Below are 19,503 nucleotides of genomic sequence, written 5' to 3' on the forward strand. Positions count from 1 at the left end.
CTCTGATTCATTTCTCTTTAATAATCTTGGAGTATACGTATGTGATAACAGAGTATGATAGACCCCTGTATTTTGATCCGCTAAAGACGATGGGGCCATCATAAAATCAGTGGAAATATTGATTTTTTTGTTAAAATAAATTTTTGAAATTAAAATTAGTTAAAAATGGGTGTAACCAGTGGCGGCGTTTGACTTCCGTACCAGAGAGAACGGAAAAATTTAGGTGCAAGGTATTGAAAAAAATATATATTTACCTATAATTGGGCAGTTTTATTTTAAGTACTATTGAAATATAGGGAAAATGACAATTCAACATCACTATAAAAGTGAAAGTCCATTCTTCTGCTTTTGTCCCAAATAAACTTTTCAATTTCCCATTAAAGTTTGATATTTGTCGCATCATGGATTTTTCAATAGATAGCATTACTGTTAGTCTGTCTTTACAATCAATTTAAACTTTTACAATCTTTTCAGATTTTATAGTCTTCGTGGTGTAACATCAGGTGCACTGACGACAATTGCACATTCACAGCGAAAAAAGTCTATAGTCGAATTATTAGGAGTAATGAGTTTTTGACCATCCTCATCCATACAAATCTTTCCTCCCTGTAAAATGATCAATACTTATTAAAATTTACGTCTGTAGTTACGTTCAACAATTTAAATAAAATTTTACAATAGAAATACGTAGCAGATGACCTTGCTAAAATAAAAGTTTGAAGGAACTGAATGAACAGATGATGATAGGTACAATAAAAATTTGAAGAAATCTACGATCTATCAAAAGAGCTCTTCACAACAGTCTGAGCAATATGTACTTTGGATATATCATCCCAGTTAAGTAATTTACAGCGATCAGTAATATTTCATAAGAAATCCGACATTTTTATTTACAGGCTTACAAGATTATCAGGGACACGTACCCAAAGGCTGGAGACTAATCATAACTTTTCAATTCTGACAAAATCGAACAGGAAAAAGTAAAGGATCTCTGAGACCAATAGGTTTTATATCTTTCATGCTTAACACTGCTATATAACCGAGAGAAAAAGCCCTTGGAATTTAGAGAACAGTAGTGATAAACATAATCCAAAAATGGATATTTTCAGGAAAGCCACTGAAAATTTTAATTATTTGAAGGTTCTACTGAAAAAATGTTTTTTAATTTCTTCTAAATTCGCTACATATTGAAGTAAAGAGAGAAGAAACAAGAAGTTTAAGATTTGAGATTAAAAAATACTTGTCTTCTATGTACATACGTAATGTTTTTCTCTGGCATTCTAAGGCCGACTGCAGATAATTGCCTGCTGTAAACATCACCTTCAAAAAATTTGGTAACCAGTATATAAAATGATCGAAAATACATATTCTATAATTTAACATAATTTACTTTAACAGCGAATACATCGAAATGAATAACAGCGCATAATAATTCATTTCCCAATATTTTTGTTTACAAACCTTTTCAGTGTCGTGAGACTCGGATATTGAATTGAAGACCTCGAAGCAACCAGGTTGTTCTGGTCGTTTTCCTGGACATTGCAGCACTACAGTTTCATTACCAATTAATTCTAATCCTAAACAATCGTTATAATTATTCAGTATACGTGTATGATAAAGAGAATATGTCCCTGTCCAGTCGATTACTAGATATTCACTGCCACTAGAAAAGTAGTTTCCATACCTGAAGAGCTCCTTATCATCACCATAAAGGCAAATTCTATCTAATAATGACACGGACGATTCTTCCCGGATTTCTGGAGATCTATCTAAAAAAAATAGCTGATAATAGTAAATTTATGGTTCGCATAAATACAGTCTTTGGCATTTACAAGGAATACAATTAAAAACAGACATTCTTGATCGTAAATGAAGTACATCCACATAATTATTATACCGCAGTTACATTCTATAGCATTTTAAAAGAGGAAATCCAAAAAAAATGACGGTCATATTCAAGCCACTGTAAATAATCACGCACTTTAAGAGAAGAAGCCAATAGCTATTTATTTAGTTTATTATAAAGTGTTTTAAGTAGCATTTTATCCACACAAGAATGTATAAACGCCAGAACGTAGTAGTGGATAAAAGGCAATTAAAACCTGAATACAATACAACGTTTTAACTATAATCACATCACAATCATATTTGTGGAGTCAGAATTATTGGAATTTAATAAAAAAAATTCCCCGGCTTTGTTTTTTTTTCTTGTTCTTCATTCAACGTTTTTGGTTTTTTTTTTCCTTCTTGTTTGCATTGTTCGTTTTTTTTTTTTTTTTTTTATTCATTGTTTTTTTTTGATTTTGTTAAAATTGCAGGAGGTTACCTTTTTTCCGTTGGTTGTTTTTGAGGCGGTTCAGGAACCATTTTTTCTTTTTTTGCCGGGGAATTCCGGGGATTTTTAGGAAAAGTTTTTGGCCAAGTGCCCCGCCGGTTTCTTTTTGGAAATTGGTTTTCGGGGGTTGTTTTTGAACTTTTGGTTTTGATTGTTTTTTTAGGGTTGGTTAAAAGTTATCATAGGCACTAAGTTGAGAAAATTACATTTTCCGAGATATAGTCGAAAGATAGGAGTTATAGCACCGCTAGGTGTAAATTAAAGAAGCCTCTTAGCTTAATTAATTCTTTATTAATATTGTACTAGACACCTATCAAACATCGTTGAATAATACATATGTTTTTGACTTTACTATACATCGTAACATATTGAATCATTTTCAAATAAGAAATAATATTGTCTGAAATAGAAGGTATAACATAAATTATAATTAAGTAATTCAATTATCAATTCATTATTTGCATTCATTGTAGTATTTAATAGTGAATCATCTGGGTAGTTCACATGTGGTTGATGGCGGGCATAGCCTAGAAACCAAAAAACCCTGGCCACATGAGCACAAGTTCCTACTACTTTCGCCCCTGAATAACACGTGCAATAATATGCTAGGATTGGACCATTATCTTGATCACCACCATAATTATTATCTAAGTCTTCATCCACGTTGACATAACTAATGAATATTTGATGTCTTGCAGCATATCGGAATCTTGAGAAAGTTCGTACTTTTAGAAGTCCTGGTTCATCTATATGTTCATTCAATTGAAATTCATCATCATTTTCCCTAAGCACCTTCTGTATACTGTATATCCTGTATAGCATTCTATATACCCGAATGGATGGCTGATTCGGATTCAGTAACCCCGACAATCTAAAAAATATGTGTTTTGGACAGATTGCACGGCTTCTCTTCATTTGACCTTACAATGAGTCTTCTTCAATTTATACCTCGCAGTACTATAACTCCTACCTTTCGGCGACTATATTTCGAAAAATATAATTTTCTCAGCTTACAATTAATGCCTATGACAACTTTTTATATAAGCTTCGAGAACTATTCAAATCCAAATTTTCAGAACTATCGGCTGGAAGCCATTTTCCATAAGGAACCTGCGGGGTCATTTAACGAATGGAGGGAAAAACGGAGAGTAATGACAATAAATGAAGAAGTCATGCTAGCGTATTTTTTAAATTTGCAATTTCATATATGTGGTCGAAGTATTCGATGGTGAAGGCTACTATAAAGGTCTAAAAAAATATAGATATTGGAAAATATAACAAGTTTACTGTTTATTTGAAGAGTGTATCGAGAGGATACAAAACAAAAAGAGTTGCACTATTGGAAAGAGCACATATTGAAGAATTTTTTACTGGAGCTTCCGATAAAGAATATTTAATGATTACATTACATGTTGTTAGGTATATAGTGAACTTTGAATTATTTTAAGTTGCACTAATAATGGGAGTGTCTGGTGCCTGTCGATGCTGCGAATTGACAAATTTGAAAATTAGTGACGTACAGGACGTTGGCAGTTACCTACTTGTCAATACCTGACACAAAGACGGGCATTTCAAGAAAATTTACAATTATAGAAAAAGGATTTTGCGTGAATGCTGTTGAAATATGCAGAAAACATATTCCTCTGTGCCCAATTCGCCTAACACAAGACAGATTTTTTTAAAGATATATCAATCAAAAATATACTTCTCGGCCTGTTGGAATCAACACATTGGCGAAGGTACCCTCAGTATTTGCTTCATTCCTGAACATCGCAAATCCACAATTCTATTGGCCAATAAAGGTGCTGATCTTACAGCCATCAAAATGGCATGGTGGATGGAGAAGCTCCCCTATAGCAGAAAGTTATGTTGAGGTGTCTATATCTAACAAACTTGATATTGCAAGGAAAATCCAAGGAAAATATAGCTGTTCCTTGCAAGAAGAGACATCCATAACTTATGCAAATTCTTCACAAACTTCGGCAGATGTTATGCGTTCCGAAAATGATGGCAACAATGCTACAAGGGTTGTTATTAACGGAAAGGAAGTTAATTAAATGTGATAAAACAAAAAACGAAATGTCTATTACTATAAATGTAAATGTTAGTGTTAATAAGTAAATAAATTATATTTGATTTATTATAGATTTATAATTTTTTTCATTATTCTATTAGTAAAAAGTTACTTTATTACATTTATTAGTGGATAAAGTATCACTTTAGACGGTTCATATGTGCGGATAAAAGTGCGATTATAAGGTGATTGTGGATAAAATAATAAATAATTCGCACTTAGAAGCAAAGAACTTCAGCCTCATGCAACTGGAGAAATTACATAAATAAAACGTGGCAGTCTACAGCGTCAGATATCTTATGGTCGCAGTTTATTGTAGCTGTGATTCAATCGACGTTCACAGGTTAAGGTACATAAAGTAATAAATGTAATGTAATAATTACAAATAATTTTACAAGCCCTTATAATGTTTTTTATATTGAACAAATTTCCATATCTTGTTCGAAAAAATTCTGCGTAAATTATGATTATGATAGTGGAATTGAAGAAATAAAATGTATTTGAGATAATAATATTATTTGCATTAGGTTGATAAACACTTTTTACGTAAAACATACAGGCCAACAGTTTTATAAAAAAATTATTTTCATTTAAATTTAAAACAGCTAATGGTAAAACAGTAGTTTTTAGTTTGATAATACCCATGTATTTTCAGCAATTTTGGGGATGCTTTTGTACATTTTAAAATGCCTTGTACGTAGATATACAATTACACGATTTACTTGCAATTTTTGAAGTTGGTCGTAATTTCATGTGAATTAGTTAACTTCTTAATTTTATGTTTTATTGAACTGATAGTAATATTGCCACAAACTTACCAAAAGTGCCTAGGATTACCAATAAATAAATAATTAAAATACATGCAATAAACACCACAGACGAGAATATTATGACAGTTCTATTTTTAAACATTTTTGCAATATAACGATACACTTAGATTCGGCAAAAGAATAAAATTCACTGACGAAATGTTATTGTCAAAAATTAGAATGTAAGCATATCAGGCCTATAATTGGTGACATTTTTGTTTGCAATTTACATTGACCCTTGATAAGAAATCACAGATACTCGATTATGTGTTTGTTTATGGATTTTCCCGTGTTTAGTGTCCAGAGAAGATAGTTCTTTCTATTAAACATGTTTATCATAAAATATAGGAGACATTTTCTTCGTCAGTGAGTTTTTTCTTTGAAGAAAGGAGTTGTTTTTCAGGTAGCTTCCCAGGAGAAAAAATCAGATCTTTGCTTCTGATTTTTCTGATCATGTCAAGGAATTGCCAAATCACGACAACAGATCGATTATTGGATAAGGTTTTTTATCAACATTTTCAGATTAATAATGTAAGGAACGTTATAAGTTGAATAAAAATAATAATTAGGCCAGGAAAATAAGCTGGGAAATTACCATTTCGCGACTTTTTGTTTCGGCAAGCTGAATTTATCACTATCGATGCTAAATATTATGTACAATAACATATTAGTTTCCATAGTCATAAAAATGGGGGGAGATTGTTTACAGGGTGGTTAATTGTATAATTTTTACGTAAATTCAAGTTTTTCGCTTATAACTTTTTCCGTTCATTTCCACGAGAAAACAGTAAGGTACTTTTTTTTCGTCTTCGAAAGACCTACAAAACTAGCCCTCGAGCGTCAAAAAATATTGGTTATATCAAAAGTTATAAAGAGAAGAAGTTAGTTTATGACTTTTGAAACCATTTATAAGCTGCGTTATTACCAGAACGTTTTGGCATTACCATTGTCTAATAACTCACACTAAATCTGGAATCGATAAATTGAATAGTTTACAAGTTATGGCCTTATAAACAAATTAACTAATAATTAGTTAATTATTGGTCTGGACGATCCCGAGGATCTTCCACAATCGCACTGATTTTTTTCATAGTAGATTTCATAATAATACATTGAAATCTATTATTTTCTTTTTTTTAATTTTAAATTTGCAACCTGGATTTTTTTTTATTTTTTAGCCTTAGTTGCAAAATACGACGCACGAGCGTGATATAGTTATTATTATTACATATTCGGAAAGTTTATGAAAAGAACTTTATGTTAAAAAAAATCGTCAAGATTCGTTGAAAAACAACGGAGTTACAGACTGTAAAATAAAATTTACCAACTTACCGATTCCAGATTTCGTGTGAGTTATTAGACAGTGGTAAGGAATGAGAGGATGTGATGCCAAAACGTTCTGATAATAATAATGCAGTTTATAAATGTTTAATTCAAAAGTCATAAATAAACTTCTTCTTTTGATCTAATCAATATTTTTTGACGCTCGAGGGCTAGTTTTGTAGGTCTTTTGAAGACGAAAAAAAGTACTTTACTGTCTTCTCGTGGAAATGAATGGAAAAAAGTTGTAAGCGAAAAACGTGAATTTACGTGAAAATTATACAATTAACCACCCATTTTTATGACTGTGGAAACTAATATGTTATTGTACATAATATTTAGCATCTACAGTGATAAATTCAGCTTGCCGAAACAAAAAGTCGCGTCCAACTCTATATTTCCTGGCCTATAATATAAAACTAGAGCATAAGAGCCTGATAGAATTTCAAAAAATATTACAATTTATTCCTATGAACCATGAGCGTATCTTTTTCCGTTTTAAAGTTACAGGGCGTTGAAAATAATTTTTTAGGTCCTATCTTCCACAAAATTCGACCGAATTGATGACAGTATTTTCTAAGATATTCAGTTTAAAGGAATACAGAGAGGTAGGTACTTTTAAGTGCCTTTTTGATCATTGCCTAAGGTCAACGATCATTGTCTAGAAAGGAAGCGATGAGGTTTGTTGCAAAACTCTGAAACGTAGGTATTATGCAACAAGGGAACAAACACATAAACTTCTGAAAATTGACAGAATGGTGAGATAAGGAAAGATTAACCATTAACTTTTCCAGGACCCTACAATCCCTACATGCTTTCAAACAGATTCGAGGCATTATACAGGGTGTTTGTAAATAAGGAGGGGTGGTTACCGAAAATATTTTGTGAAAAAAAGTTCATATAAATGTAGGTCGTAATATGCTTCCTTTGCGAGATACAGTGTTTAATTTTTAATTTTTTATTTATTTTTATTAATTATTTCATAGTTTTAAAGTTTTAAAGATATTTACTCGAAATTTGGAAAACGCTTTGGAGGGATAAATGTGCATTTTTTAGGGTGATCCGAATATTTCTACCTGCACCAGTGGCGTTCGCGCGATAATGCCACAACCTTCTTTAATAAAAAAAAATTGATACACCACTGACTTTTTCCCGTTTTGATATTTTTTTGGAAATTCGCCATCAATTCTGAATGAAATTGGTCCCTTCAATTTTTCTCGTAGGATGCACCGTTTTTGAGGAAAAAAAATAAGTCATATTTTATGGGAAGTTGTGTATTTTTAATTTCTATTGATCTAGTAGATTGCTGTCAATATTTCTAAATAAAATACAACCATCATATTTCGAGTCAATATCTCTAAAACTCTGAAATAATTAATAAAAATAAATAAAATATTAAAATTTGAAGACTGTATCTCGGAAACGAAGCATATTTCGACCTACGTTTATGTGATCATTTTTCACAAAATAACTTAATGTAAATATAAATAACTTGTAATCAAAATTCTAATTAAGAGCAAGTACGTATGAGAACGGCCCAGATGTTTTTTAAAAGGCAGTACGGTGAAGGAGGGAGCAGTAAATGATGTGTCAATAAGCAGTATAAGACGCACCAACATGGTAAGCTCTTTATCAAACAACCATCAAGGAAGATGACCAAAGAACTGTTGCTATTACATAATGATATGCCAATTGGTCTGCATATCGCATATCTTGAATGCAGACTTTGCACGTGGCAAAAGAATGTCGTGGATAATGAAACAGTCAACAGAAGACAGGTTCTTTGCGGGCAACCAAAACTGGATCCAGAAAAACATATCATTCGACTCATGATCATGCTGTATAAACTGATGCAAGATACCTGGATACTCAGTTTGGTGCCGCGTTAAAAATGATAGATTCAGTGCAATGGTTGACAAGGCTGTGATACTTATGATGATAAAAAAATATACAAACCCTTTTAGATGCTGTAGTGTTGTAGTGTGACTTGGATTTTGAATTGAAGACATCAAAACAGCCAGGTCGATTTGGTCGTTTTCCTGGACATTGTAGCACTACAGTTTCGTTATCATCTAATACGAGTCCTAAACAATCGTTGTAATTATTAAGTATACGTGTATAATAAACAGAAGATGTCCCTGTCCAATGGGTTACTAAATATCTACTTCCGTTAGAAAAGTAGTTTCCGTTTGAAGAGCTCTTTATCATAATCAGAAAGACAAAACCTGTCTAATAATGTCTCTGATGATTCTTCTCGGATTTCTGGAGATCTATCTAAAAAATAGCTGATGATAGTAAATTTATGGCTTGCATACGTAGTTTTTGGCGTTTGCAGGAAATTAAAAACCAAATTCTTGATCATAAATGAATTAGAACCCTATAATAATAATTATTATAGTGCGGTTATAAGCAAGATTAGCAACTGGGCGGCCTAGCGTCTTGGAAGTCATGTCATTGATATGAAAAGTCAAGCAATGCTAATCGCGGTTGGTACTTGGATGGGTATCATCCAGGGAAGACTCACGATGCTCGTCCATCTACTGTTGGCCTGTATGTAGGTGTATTTACAGAAGCTATAGTTTACGCAAGGTTTGTACAGGAAGACATACCATTCATCGGAGAGGATGTAAAACCGTTCGTCCCTTGTCTGAACAATGTTACGCAAATAACAGATCCCTACCCCACGACAAAGTGGTGGTTCGGCAAAATTTCTAGGTCGAGGGTTGCTCGACTCCTGACGTCGCACACTGAGGCCTTTTGTAGTTAGTAGTCCCAAATATGCCTAAATCCTATAAAAACTGTCCAAAATGGATTTTTTAAATCTTTTCTTTAGAGATTTCCTAAAAGATCTATCACGAGCATTTTTGAGGAAAATTGCTCTAAATTTATTAAGTTAGGCAAGGTTAAACTAGGTTTTTTAATGCTTTCTGTGTAATTTTTACATGCCAATTCGATAAGAGAATTAAATTCACTGACGACATGTTACTGTCAAAAATTAGAATGTCATTTTATGAGGAATATAAATGTGTGATATTTTTATTTGCAGTTTGCAACACTGACAAAGATGTATAAAAAATAAATAATTTTGTCTGCTTCTGTATAATCCATACATATTGAATATCAGTTTAAACTTGGAAATGAACATTACCATGAGTTACTTTAATTGTCCAAATTACATTGTTGTCAAGGTAACGACTTATAACGAAGTTATAATTGAAATTTGGTTTTCAAACTTTCTTCTTTGAAGGCGAATAGCTACACAACAAAGCCCGACGGGAAAATTTTTTTTATGAAGTACTACAACTATTTTGAGCTCCCCTGAACACCCCTTCATTTTTGACATGACCTTTCCGGACACCCTGTATATAAATTTTAATAAAAAAGTCGAATAGCCGTGTGAAACATTAGAATTTTTTCTATAAATTAATTTAATATTTCTTATTTTTAATACGATTTGACTTTAACTGCATAACAATAACAGGAGTAACGAACAAAACAACATAAATATTAAATACAGGGTGATCTATTAACGGTGTCGAGCGGGTGTATATAGGAAACTAGACGTGCTACGATTATAGGGTAAAAAATGTATTAACAAATACGACCAAAATAAATTGTGTTAAAATATTTTCAAGTTTGTAACTTCACCGCTAGGGGGCGCAACTGCTATAGTGTTACAGAAAATTGTCGGTTTTTCGAAACTTCGCATATATAACCTAAGTTGAAAATACATTTTTTAGATACACTGTTAAACCCTTCACAAGTTTTGTCTGAACTTTTTTTTTTGTTATTACCATAGCAACGTCAGTATGAAGGACGCTATCTTGAAATGTTTAAATTGTCATAACTTCTAAATGCCTTAATCAATTTCAATAAACGATGGCTCATTTTAAAGAATAAGATTTATGTTTATCATATAGGAATAAAAATATTATTTTCCTGCACAACGGTAGACGACGCTAATGAGAAAAGTTTTGTAATTGCATCCGTTTACTAAAAAAAATGAATGCAACGATATAGGTTTTTTTTTCATGGCTTGATATACCATTCATTATGGAAAATAAATACACAAACCGGAGATCGATATCTTTTTTCGTTTTCAAGTTATTGCTAAAATAGTGAAGTTGTGCTAGAACATCCTCCTTTATTTTTGATAACTGCAATATTTAATTTTTTTTTATTAATTCCAAATATCTGAGTAGTTATAAAGATTATTGCTTCCATAACGAAGGAGGCATTGTCCTATGAAAATAGACAAATAAAAAATTATGTCAAACTGTGAGAAAAGTACTTGTGTTCCATATGAAATTCCCAGTTCTCAAACTAATTCCCTTAGACTTATTTGGGGATTTACATGGACACAAGCCAACATATTAATAATATTATCTTCCGTTCTTGCACGGCGGTGTCTTCTCACAGAAGTAGTGGCGTCTGGATAAACGCTGAAATACTTCTCTGGAGTAGCGTATCCTACGAGGGTATCGCAAAGCGTATTCTCTTGAAGCTATAACGGCATTTTTCAAACATTGAAAATAAACGTCCAACATATCATACGCTTCCACATTCTTAAAAGGCATTTTTCTTGTTCACAAGTACTTTTCCAACACAAATAACACTAATTTTGTGCATGTCTCGTTATGGAAACAATAATCTTTATAACTACTCAGATATTTGTAATTAATAAAAAAATTAAACATTGCAGTTATCAAAAAATTTTCAAAATAAACCAATAATTCTTTTTAAGGATAAGATTGGTATAGTTCTATAATTTAATTTTGGCTTGGATTATGTCAATGTTATTTAGAGAACTAAATAAAGGAGGATGTTCTAGCACAACCTCCCTATTTTAGCAATAACTTGAAAAAGAAAAAAGATATCGACCTCCAGTTTGTGAATTTGTTAGCGTCCTTCATACTGACGTTACTATGGTAATAAGAAAAAAAAAAGTTCACGAAAAACTTGTGAAGGGTTTAACAGTGTATCTAAAAAATGTATTTGCAACTTCGGTTATATAAGCGAAATTTCGAAAAACCGACAATTTTCTGTAACACTATAGCAGTTGCGCCTCCTAGCGGTGAAGTTACAAACTTGAAAATATTTTAAATAAATTTATTTTGGTTATATTTGTTAATAGATTTTTTACCCCATAATCGTAGCACGTCTTGTTTTGTATATACAGCCGCTCGATACTGTTAATGGATCACCCTGTATACAGGTAGGATATTAAAATTTTGCAAACTCAGTTTTTAATTCTAAGAAACATTTCTAAATAATATTGTTTAGTATATCATATAGAAAGGGCAAAATTGAAAATTTTAAAATCAAGCAAAGAATCAAGGTAGGTTAAGACATTGAAAATATAAACACTTATCCAATTTTGTTTTTCATTTTGAAAAACTTTTTATAATGGCATTTAACCGTGTCTGACATGAGAATGGTACTTTACTGGTGCACATAATGATTTTTTTTTAACTTCCAAAGGTTACCAATTTTTTTTTTTTTTCATCTGCGAATAGAACTGAATCCCCGAAGAATACTTTTCAGCAAAAATATGTTACATGTGTCATTCGACTTGTTCTATTTTTAATTTTAGTAAGCAGATATATCTCTATACCAAGAATTTTAAAGTATTTATTTTATATTTTTGTAAAATTGATAACCACACGTATATGTATGTGCTTGAAACAAACTTACCACAAAAACATTTAACTGATAACAAATAAGTTATAAGTAGTATAGTTATATTTTTATTTGAAAACATGGTTATACTCGTAGTACCACTATACACTTACTTATACTTACACTTACACTGTACTTATATATGTGAGACAAGTGATTATTTATGAATTTGATATTCCTAATTGCAGTATATATTTGATAGGATATATTATTAGTCGTAGGTCACTATTTTTCTCTTTTATATTCAAAACAACAACTAAACATTATCTTAATTGTTTTGGCATTTGATTATTTCAAATTGTCGTATGTCATTTTGTTATTATACAGGGTGCAATTTTGAATGGCGCTTGGAGGGTACCTTTGACCTTTTAAAACACGTTATAAGTTTGATTTATAAAATTCCGGACATTGGTTTTGCTGTAAATCCTAATTTTCTTAATTCGTATACATATTTTTTTTCGTAATATTAACACATAAATACACATAAATTTAACAATCAAGATACAGAACAATCAAGATACAGATACACGTCATACCTCATTAAACACTGAAATGAATAACTTTATAAAGTACTTCACTAAATACCACTTTAAATTATAAACACCTTCTCGTAAGCTAAAAACTAAAATAAATAAAATAAAGTGAAGCAGGTACATTAAAATTTAAGGCTGAGCGTTTCTTGTCAGGCTAGCTCTATGTTGTCATATGTAGGGCTCTCAGAGAGAACCGCACTTCAATGGGATACCAAGCGGGTCAACCGAGACATGCGCGAGCCGCTGCCTCAGTCTGATTTTCACGTTCACGTCACGTTATTATACTGTTGACTTAGGGTGAGTTTTGAATACATTGTTATAAAATTGTACCAATTTTTTGCTTAATTTCTACGTAATTTATTTTATTATTATTTGGTAAGAGTGTTTGAAAGAGACAGCACACTACAAATAGAATTTATATTCTTTGTTTCTTTTTAGATCTTGACACCAAAGACTAACCTAGAGCGTCAGAAAAGATAATAAAGAAAATGTTCAAAATGCCCATTTGATTCAATGCAACACTCGGCTCGATTCAAAAGGGGTAACACTTTTTAATAATTCTGCATTAAGAGCTCTACACTCATTTCGAATTATATTTTTTTAATCTTCCAAATCCGCAGGAGGCGTCTAGTATACTCTATCCTTCAAATATTCCCATAGAAAATAATCTAACGGCGTTAGATCTGGTGCTCTTGCAGGTCATTTTATTGGTCCACATATGCCGACCCATTTGTTTTTGATTTAAATAAGAAAATTCCAGAATTGTGAGGGGGTGGCCCTGCTGAAACTACATATTGGCTCATTTTATATTATAATTATTTTATACTTTGTGGTTTAACTGCGCAACTTCGACATCGAAAGTTGCACTTGCAGATAAAGTCGGGAGCCATTAATTTAATAAATTTTTACAATGGAGACAACGTCGCTAATGTGCATATTTCGGTTACCTGGTAGTACAGCACTGCGTTTAATTTTTTTGTCACTTCTCAGGGGAACACTTACATTTCGAAAGGCATTTTGGGGTGGAAAACGACGATTTAGAAAAATTTTTTTTACAAAAGTTTATTAGTTTTCGGCGTAGAATTGAGATCAATAAGAAAAAGTACATATGCCATTCCATTGAAAAAAACTGATTTCTGGTCTGAACAGGCCATTTCCGGTGAGAGCCGGAAGTTCAAAATACTCCAGTCGATCCGACATACTCCATTCACTATTAGAAGGTATTGTATTTAAGTATTTTTCATTTTATTGTACAGGGTGATTCACAACTTATCCAAAAAAATTTGGAAATAGATGCGGCATGAGAAATGGAGTCAATATCATAAAAAAAATTTTTTGTAAAATCCTTATAGTTTCCGAGAAAAAAATTATTGAAGTTATAGTACATTCAATCACTACATAGCTGGACAGCTATAGTCTCTAGCGTCATTCGAAATACGCGTGGAGAGGCACGTGGCCTCAGCGACTCCGAATACTGAAATCCGATTTTGCGTCGTTGCGATAGTGTTTACTTGTTATATGTAGTGTTTACAATACTTTTTAGTAGTTAGCGTCAAAAATGGTTTGCGTGTATAGTAACTCGGAGTTGATGGATATCGTTTTAATTTATGATGAAGCAAGATAACATTTGTATTATGGTGAAGCATTTGTGTTATACTGAAACAAGACAGCATCTGTGTTAATTCGTGGAAACTGAGTAAGACGGACCCAAATGTGTTTACATGTTGGTGGATAAAATTTTGAACAATTGTTGTTGTAACATCGGGTATAATTGAATGATTTTATTATTTAAAAACACAAATTAATTTTATTAAATAATAATAACAATAAAGGCAAAAGCAGTTGAATTTGCCGATATAAAATAGGTGCTATAAAATTCTATTTATTTCTTTCCTTGCGAAAGTTTTTTGTCTGTTTTTTATCACACCGCCATGCCGGTCGCATTGTGCGAGGTCAGGTTTTACAGTGGACCACTTACCAGTGCCGTGCAGAAATATATTTTTAAAATCATTTTCGAACTGCCCTTTTTGATTTTTTCTTTAGAAATTTGTATTTGTAAGGGTCCTCTGTACATCCAGATTTTTTTTTTGATAAGTTCTGAATCACCCTGTATACTCTAGATTTCAGAAGAGGTGTCTGAAACACCCTGTATATTAGTTTCGGGATTAAATTCTAGTTAGGATGTAGTAATTGATATTTTACTACGGCTTCTATAAAGGGTGTTTCATTAAGTATGGGACACATATTCTTGTAGTCAAATAAGGAAATTATATTGTTTTCAGGTTTAAATGTTGGCATTTACAATCTTGGAATAGTCTGTACGGTCTTTTATTGTTAACCAACGTCGATGAAATACTATCAGTTACTATCAGTTGAAATACTATCAGTTTTATTATCAAATTATTGTGAAAAAATAATTAGGTAAATATATTTTTTTTATTGTTAACTTCTTCTCAGCCTAATAGGTAGTTTTGGAGGTATGCTATTAGAAATGTATCCAGAGGTTACCACTGCTGCCCCTCCACGACTAACATAGGCGACAGGAGGAGCACAGGAATATGGCAAAATCCAGTTATCTGGCGTTATAACCCCAACGCATTGTGAATTCAAAACTTTTACACACACGCTTTTGACCTAAAAATATACTGTGAGTCCAAGAATTTATTTTTTTTTCATAAATAGTTTATTTACCTTTTCTTCTAACACTTCATTATTTGATTCATGTTCTAGATTAGTCACATTAAAACAACCATTTTGTTCGATTTTCCCATCAGTACAACTCAGTACTATTTTTTCAGTTTCTGTTAGTATCCCTATACAGTTTGGCTGATCCTTTAGTTTTTGTACTTGATATTTTTTAGTTTCCCGTTTGTTATTTTCGGTTTCTCTAAATGCATCAAAATAATCACCAATATGAAATGCGTATCTATTATTTACGAAATCTTTGAGTGTATGAAGAATAAATAGCCATTCCGGTCTGTTGACATCGATTCTATAATTTTCAACTAGAAATATAAACAGGTTATGTGCTACTACTATTATTCCATAGACAAAAAATTACTAAAAGCCATGTAGTGAATTTTTGTGTAGGTACTTTTGAATAAATAGGATTAAGTGTTACTTTTGTGGCGAGCAAATTTTGTATTTACGAGGAGAAACGTAGTGTAGCCGAGTGGATGCAAAATTGCGAGACAAAAAAGACACTTTTAATCTGAATAAAACATGCCATTTTTGCTCCTACCGAAATCCTCCATTTAATTATTAATTTGTGCTTTGAAATTATTCAAACCAAATTTGGATAATAAAGCAAAGTAGGTAAGTAGGATATATCAATGTAGTCATGGATACTTTGTCAAACATTAGTCGCCATATTTGAGTTCATTTGTGATTATTTGTGGTTCAGTTTGCTAAAAACTCTGTAAGAATGGAATCTAATGAAGATTTAGATGTATCCGAGGGGATACTGGAATGTGCGGAAGATGTTTCTTGGAACCTTCTCCTAAAGAAATCTCGAGAAATTTATGAATGTGTCTACCAACGTTTTATGGATTGGGGCAAAGAAAAAACATTATTGATGGTGTATTTCACAAACTTAGCAAATAAAATGAAGCCGTCAACGCTTTGTTCACAATATTCAATGTTGCGGTCAACGTTGGATATAAAGATGGGGATTGATATAAGCAAATAATCAAAGTTACGTGCTTTTATTAAGACACAAAATGAGGGATATGTACGGAAAAAATCGCGAGTATTTACAAAGGAGCAAGTTGATTGCTTTTTTAATAGTGCATCTGACAATTTATATTTGACGACGAATGTAAACGCTTTAAAAATAAAAGAATTAAATTTTGAAAGAGCTTCTTTATAGGTCGTCCTAATATTGGAGGTTGCAGGCGCATGCCGTTCTGATGAATTAGTCAATTTAACAATTGATAATGTTGAAGATGTGAAATCCGCCTTAATTATAAAAAATCCCAATACCAAAGCCAAGAGACCATGTTCTTTTACTGTCCTGGGAAACAATTTATTTAAGTTTTTATCGAAATTATGTTGCTTTACGTCCAGCCGGATTGGTAGAACGTCGATTATTTTTCAGAATATTAGTGTCATCGAATGGTAGTCACAAAATCAGTGCCGTCTCGCAAGAAGCGACAACATTTTTGAAGCTGGACAAATAGTACATTGAACACACATTACGACGAACGTCTGCTACCCTTTTAGTTGAGAGCGGTGGTGACCTCACTTGTCTTAAAAGATACGGAGGATGAAGATCGAACACTGTGCCGGAAGGCTACATTGAAGACTCACTTTTGAATAAAGAAAATATTGCGAAAAGAATACTGAAAGTTGATTGTATTGGATTGCTTTGAGAATTGTTCCAAGAATGAGGGTAATGGTAATGGTGTCAACTTTAGCTCCTAGGGTTAAAAGTGAATACTTTTGTTGCTAAGATGCCATTTTTTTCTCAGTAAAGAAAATGTCAATCTTAGAGACTTCTGACAGTAAAAAATGTCATAGTTTTGTGACGGTTGGAGAAAAATGCACTTTTGCACCATCGCATCGAATGTATTTACCTGTGTTATAGCAGGCTAGAGCTACAGACAAATTTTTAGGAGTCGTTAGTCCAACACAAGCCTCATTCAATATTTCTGTGCACACAGATTGCTTTTCATTTTCTGCTGTGATCAATTGGAAGCATCCAGGCTGTTCTTGTTTTTCCTTCAGAACCATACACTCCAACAGAATGGTCTCGTTGCTTTCTAAGGTAATACCAAGACAACTAGTTTTTGGTACCCAGTAAGAGTAAGTGTCCAAACTACTGGATGAATCTAAATTATTATTGAATACTTCATATTTAAGATTGAGTAAAGCAGAATTTTTTCCTATATATTCATTCTCAAGGTAACTTTTAACAAACCATCGGAACTTCTTTTGCCTTTCATAATTGTAGTAAACATATTCCACTAAAAATAATAACATAAGTCATGTTAACAGTTAGGAAAATGCTTCAATACTCACTAGATTCTGAACAGAAGAAACATTCGAACAAAACAGTCAAATTACTTGGTGTAACTACTCCTATACACCTTTCCTCCACTTTCTTTTGGCAAACGGTGTGTATTTGATTATCTGGAGTGTGTAAATAAAAACAGTTCTTCTGGCTAGGCTTCTGACTTTGATCAGGACAGTCTAATACTAACACCTCATTGTTTTGAGTCATTAGTGCAGTACATCCTCCCGTCATACCAAACACACAACTGTTGTGAATAGTTTTACTTAAACAGTTATAGGGAGTTACCACTTCTGTTGAGTTATATACCTTGTAGCAGCTTCTGGCTTCTGCGTCTAACGAAAAATGGTTTACGAAGTCAACGTAGACTTGTCTTTCTATAGCATTAGCAGCAGTTCTGCAGAAGGAATCGTAGAATATGATGGTAAAATTATCTGGCGTTGTGATACCCACCCCATGACCTTCAACTGATTCCTGGCATACGATGCTTACATTTTGGTTGGTGTCGTATACTTCGAAACACTTATCAAATCTGATATGGGAGGTGCATCGAAACATTACCGTCTCATTTGTGGGTGTTACAAGCCCGATACATTCGTGATCGCCTGACACCCATTCGATGCAGGATTGATTTTCAAAGTTCGCTTCTCTCCTGCAAGACGATATCAAATCATTGCGATGGTATAACTGGTAACAGTCTCCCGGTACAGGAATAAATCTAAAAGTGTCTAAGTAGTTTGGTCGCCAACCAGGAATATCTGCAGAACACGTTCCTACAATTTTCTTTGTATAATTATAACAAAACTTAAATGTGTGCTAAACATACCTCGAATAAATATCGCAGTTAGTAATAATTTGGTGCTAGAATGTAAGTCCATTACTAAGTAAATGTTTTTATAAATTGCGATCTATATGAAACATATTTATATTGATACAAAATGAGTGATCTTTTGAGCACTTGATAACCTAATGTTACCAAAAAAAATAATAATAATTTCTGTCTCCAAGCATTTGATAAGCAATTCCTCCTAAAATATGTTATTAAGCATTGTACAAACGTCTCAATGAAAATATTTTTTAAGTTAAAAGTTCTATAAACTACGAATTTGATATAATTGCTTCATTACCTTACCTTCGTTACTTTTTGCAGAATATACTGACGTTTTTCTATGATCCAATCCATTCAATCAAATTTCTTAAGGCCTTATATTAATTTTAAGATTTAATTATAATTAGAAAATATATCAATTTAAAAGCCATATGGTTATTTTTTACATATCATATCAGTTCTTTTTTTGTAACTTTAATATTCCATGCCATAACTTTTAACAAGCATTGATATGATTTCAAACAAACCACTTTCCATATATAATATTTCCGTAGAATATCGCCTTTCTTCTTTGAATAATATTTTTACTAATGTATTCAGAGTTCCTTCTTTATTTAGTATTTTGCTGCATATTAGATGTTGGACTAAATGATATAAATTTCGTTTTATCAATATTTAAACTTAACAAACTATATTATTGAGCCAGTTCTATATGATTTGAATATCTTGCCAGGGGTCACCAGAAAAAATAATTGCCCTATCATCAGCATAAGAAATTAATTGACCTATCATATTAATCAAAAATATTATTTTTATATACCGAGTGATTCAGTTTAGTATTCGCGGCCCTGTATCTCTTTTATTTTAACAAATACCTATGACAAACCCTATATATTTTTAAATCGCCCTACAA

General features: G+C 32.3%; 1 protein-coding gene across 1 annotated transcript; it reads right to left on the reverse strand.

Moving 5' to 3' along the window:
• Nucleotides 1–477: 477 nt before the first annotated feature.
• On the reverse strand, nucleotides 478–18,660 carry LOC108905672. The gene is made up of 5 exons (XM_023455528.1): nucleotides 18,588–18,660; nucleotides 17,770–18,534; nucleotides 17,325–17,714; nucleotides 1,462–1,769; nucleotides 478–606 (listed from the first exon to the last, which is right to left on the reverse strand). Exons 1-5 carry the CDS (start codon nucleotides 18,637–18,639, stop codon nucleotides 478–480), a joined length of 1,644 nt encoding a protein of 547 aa, XP_023311296.1. The 5' UTR covers nucleotides 18,640–18,660.
• Nucleotides 18,661–19,503: the final 843 nt, after the last annotated feature.

The sequence above is a fragment of the Anoplophora glabripennis genome, unplaced genomic scaffold, assembly GCF_000390285.2.
Source record: "Anoplophora glabripennis isolate ALB-LARVAE unplaced genomic scaffold, Agla_2.0 scaffold739, whole genome shotgun sequence".
Lineage (NCBI taxonomy): Eukaryota > Metazoa > Arthropoda > Insecta > Coleoptera > Cerambycidae > Anoplophora > Anoplophora glabripennis.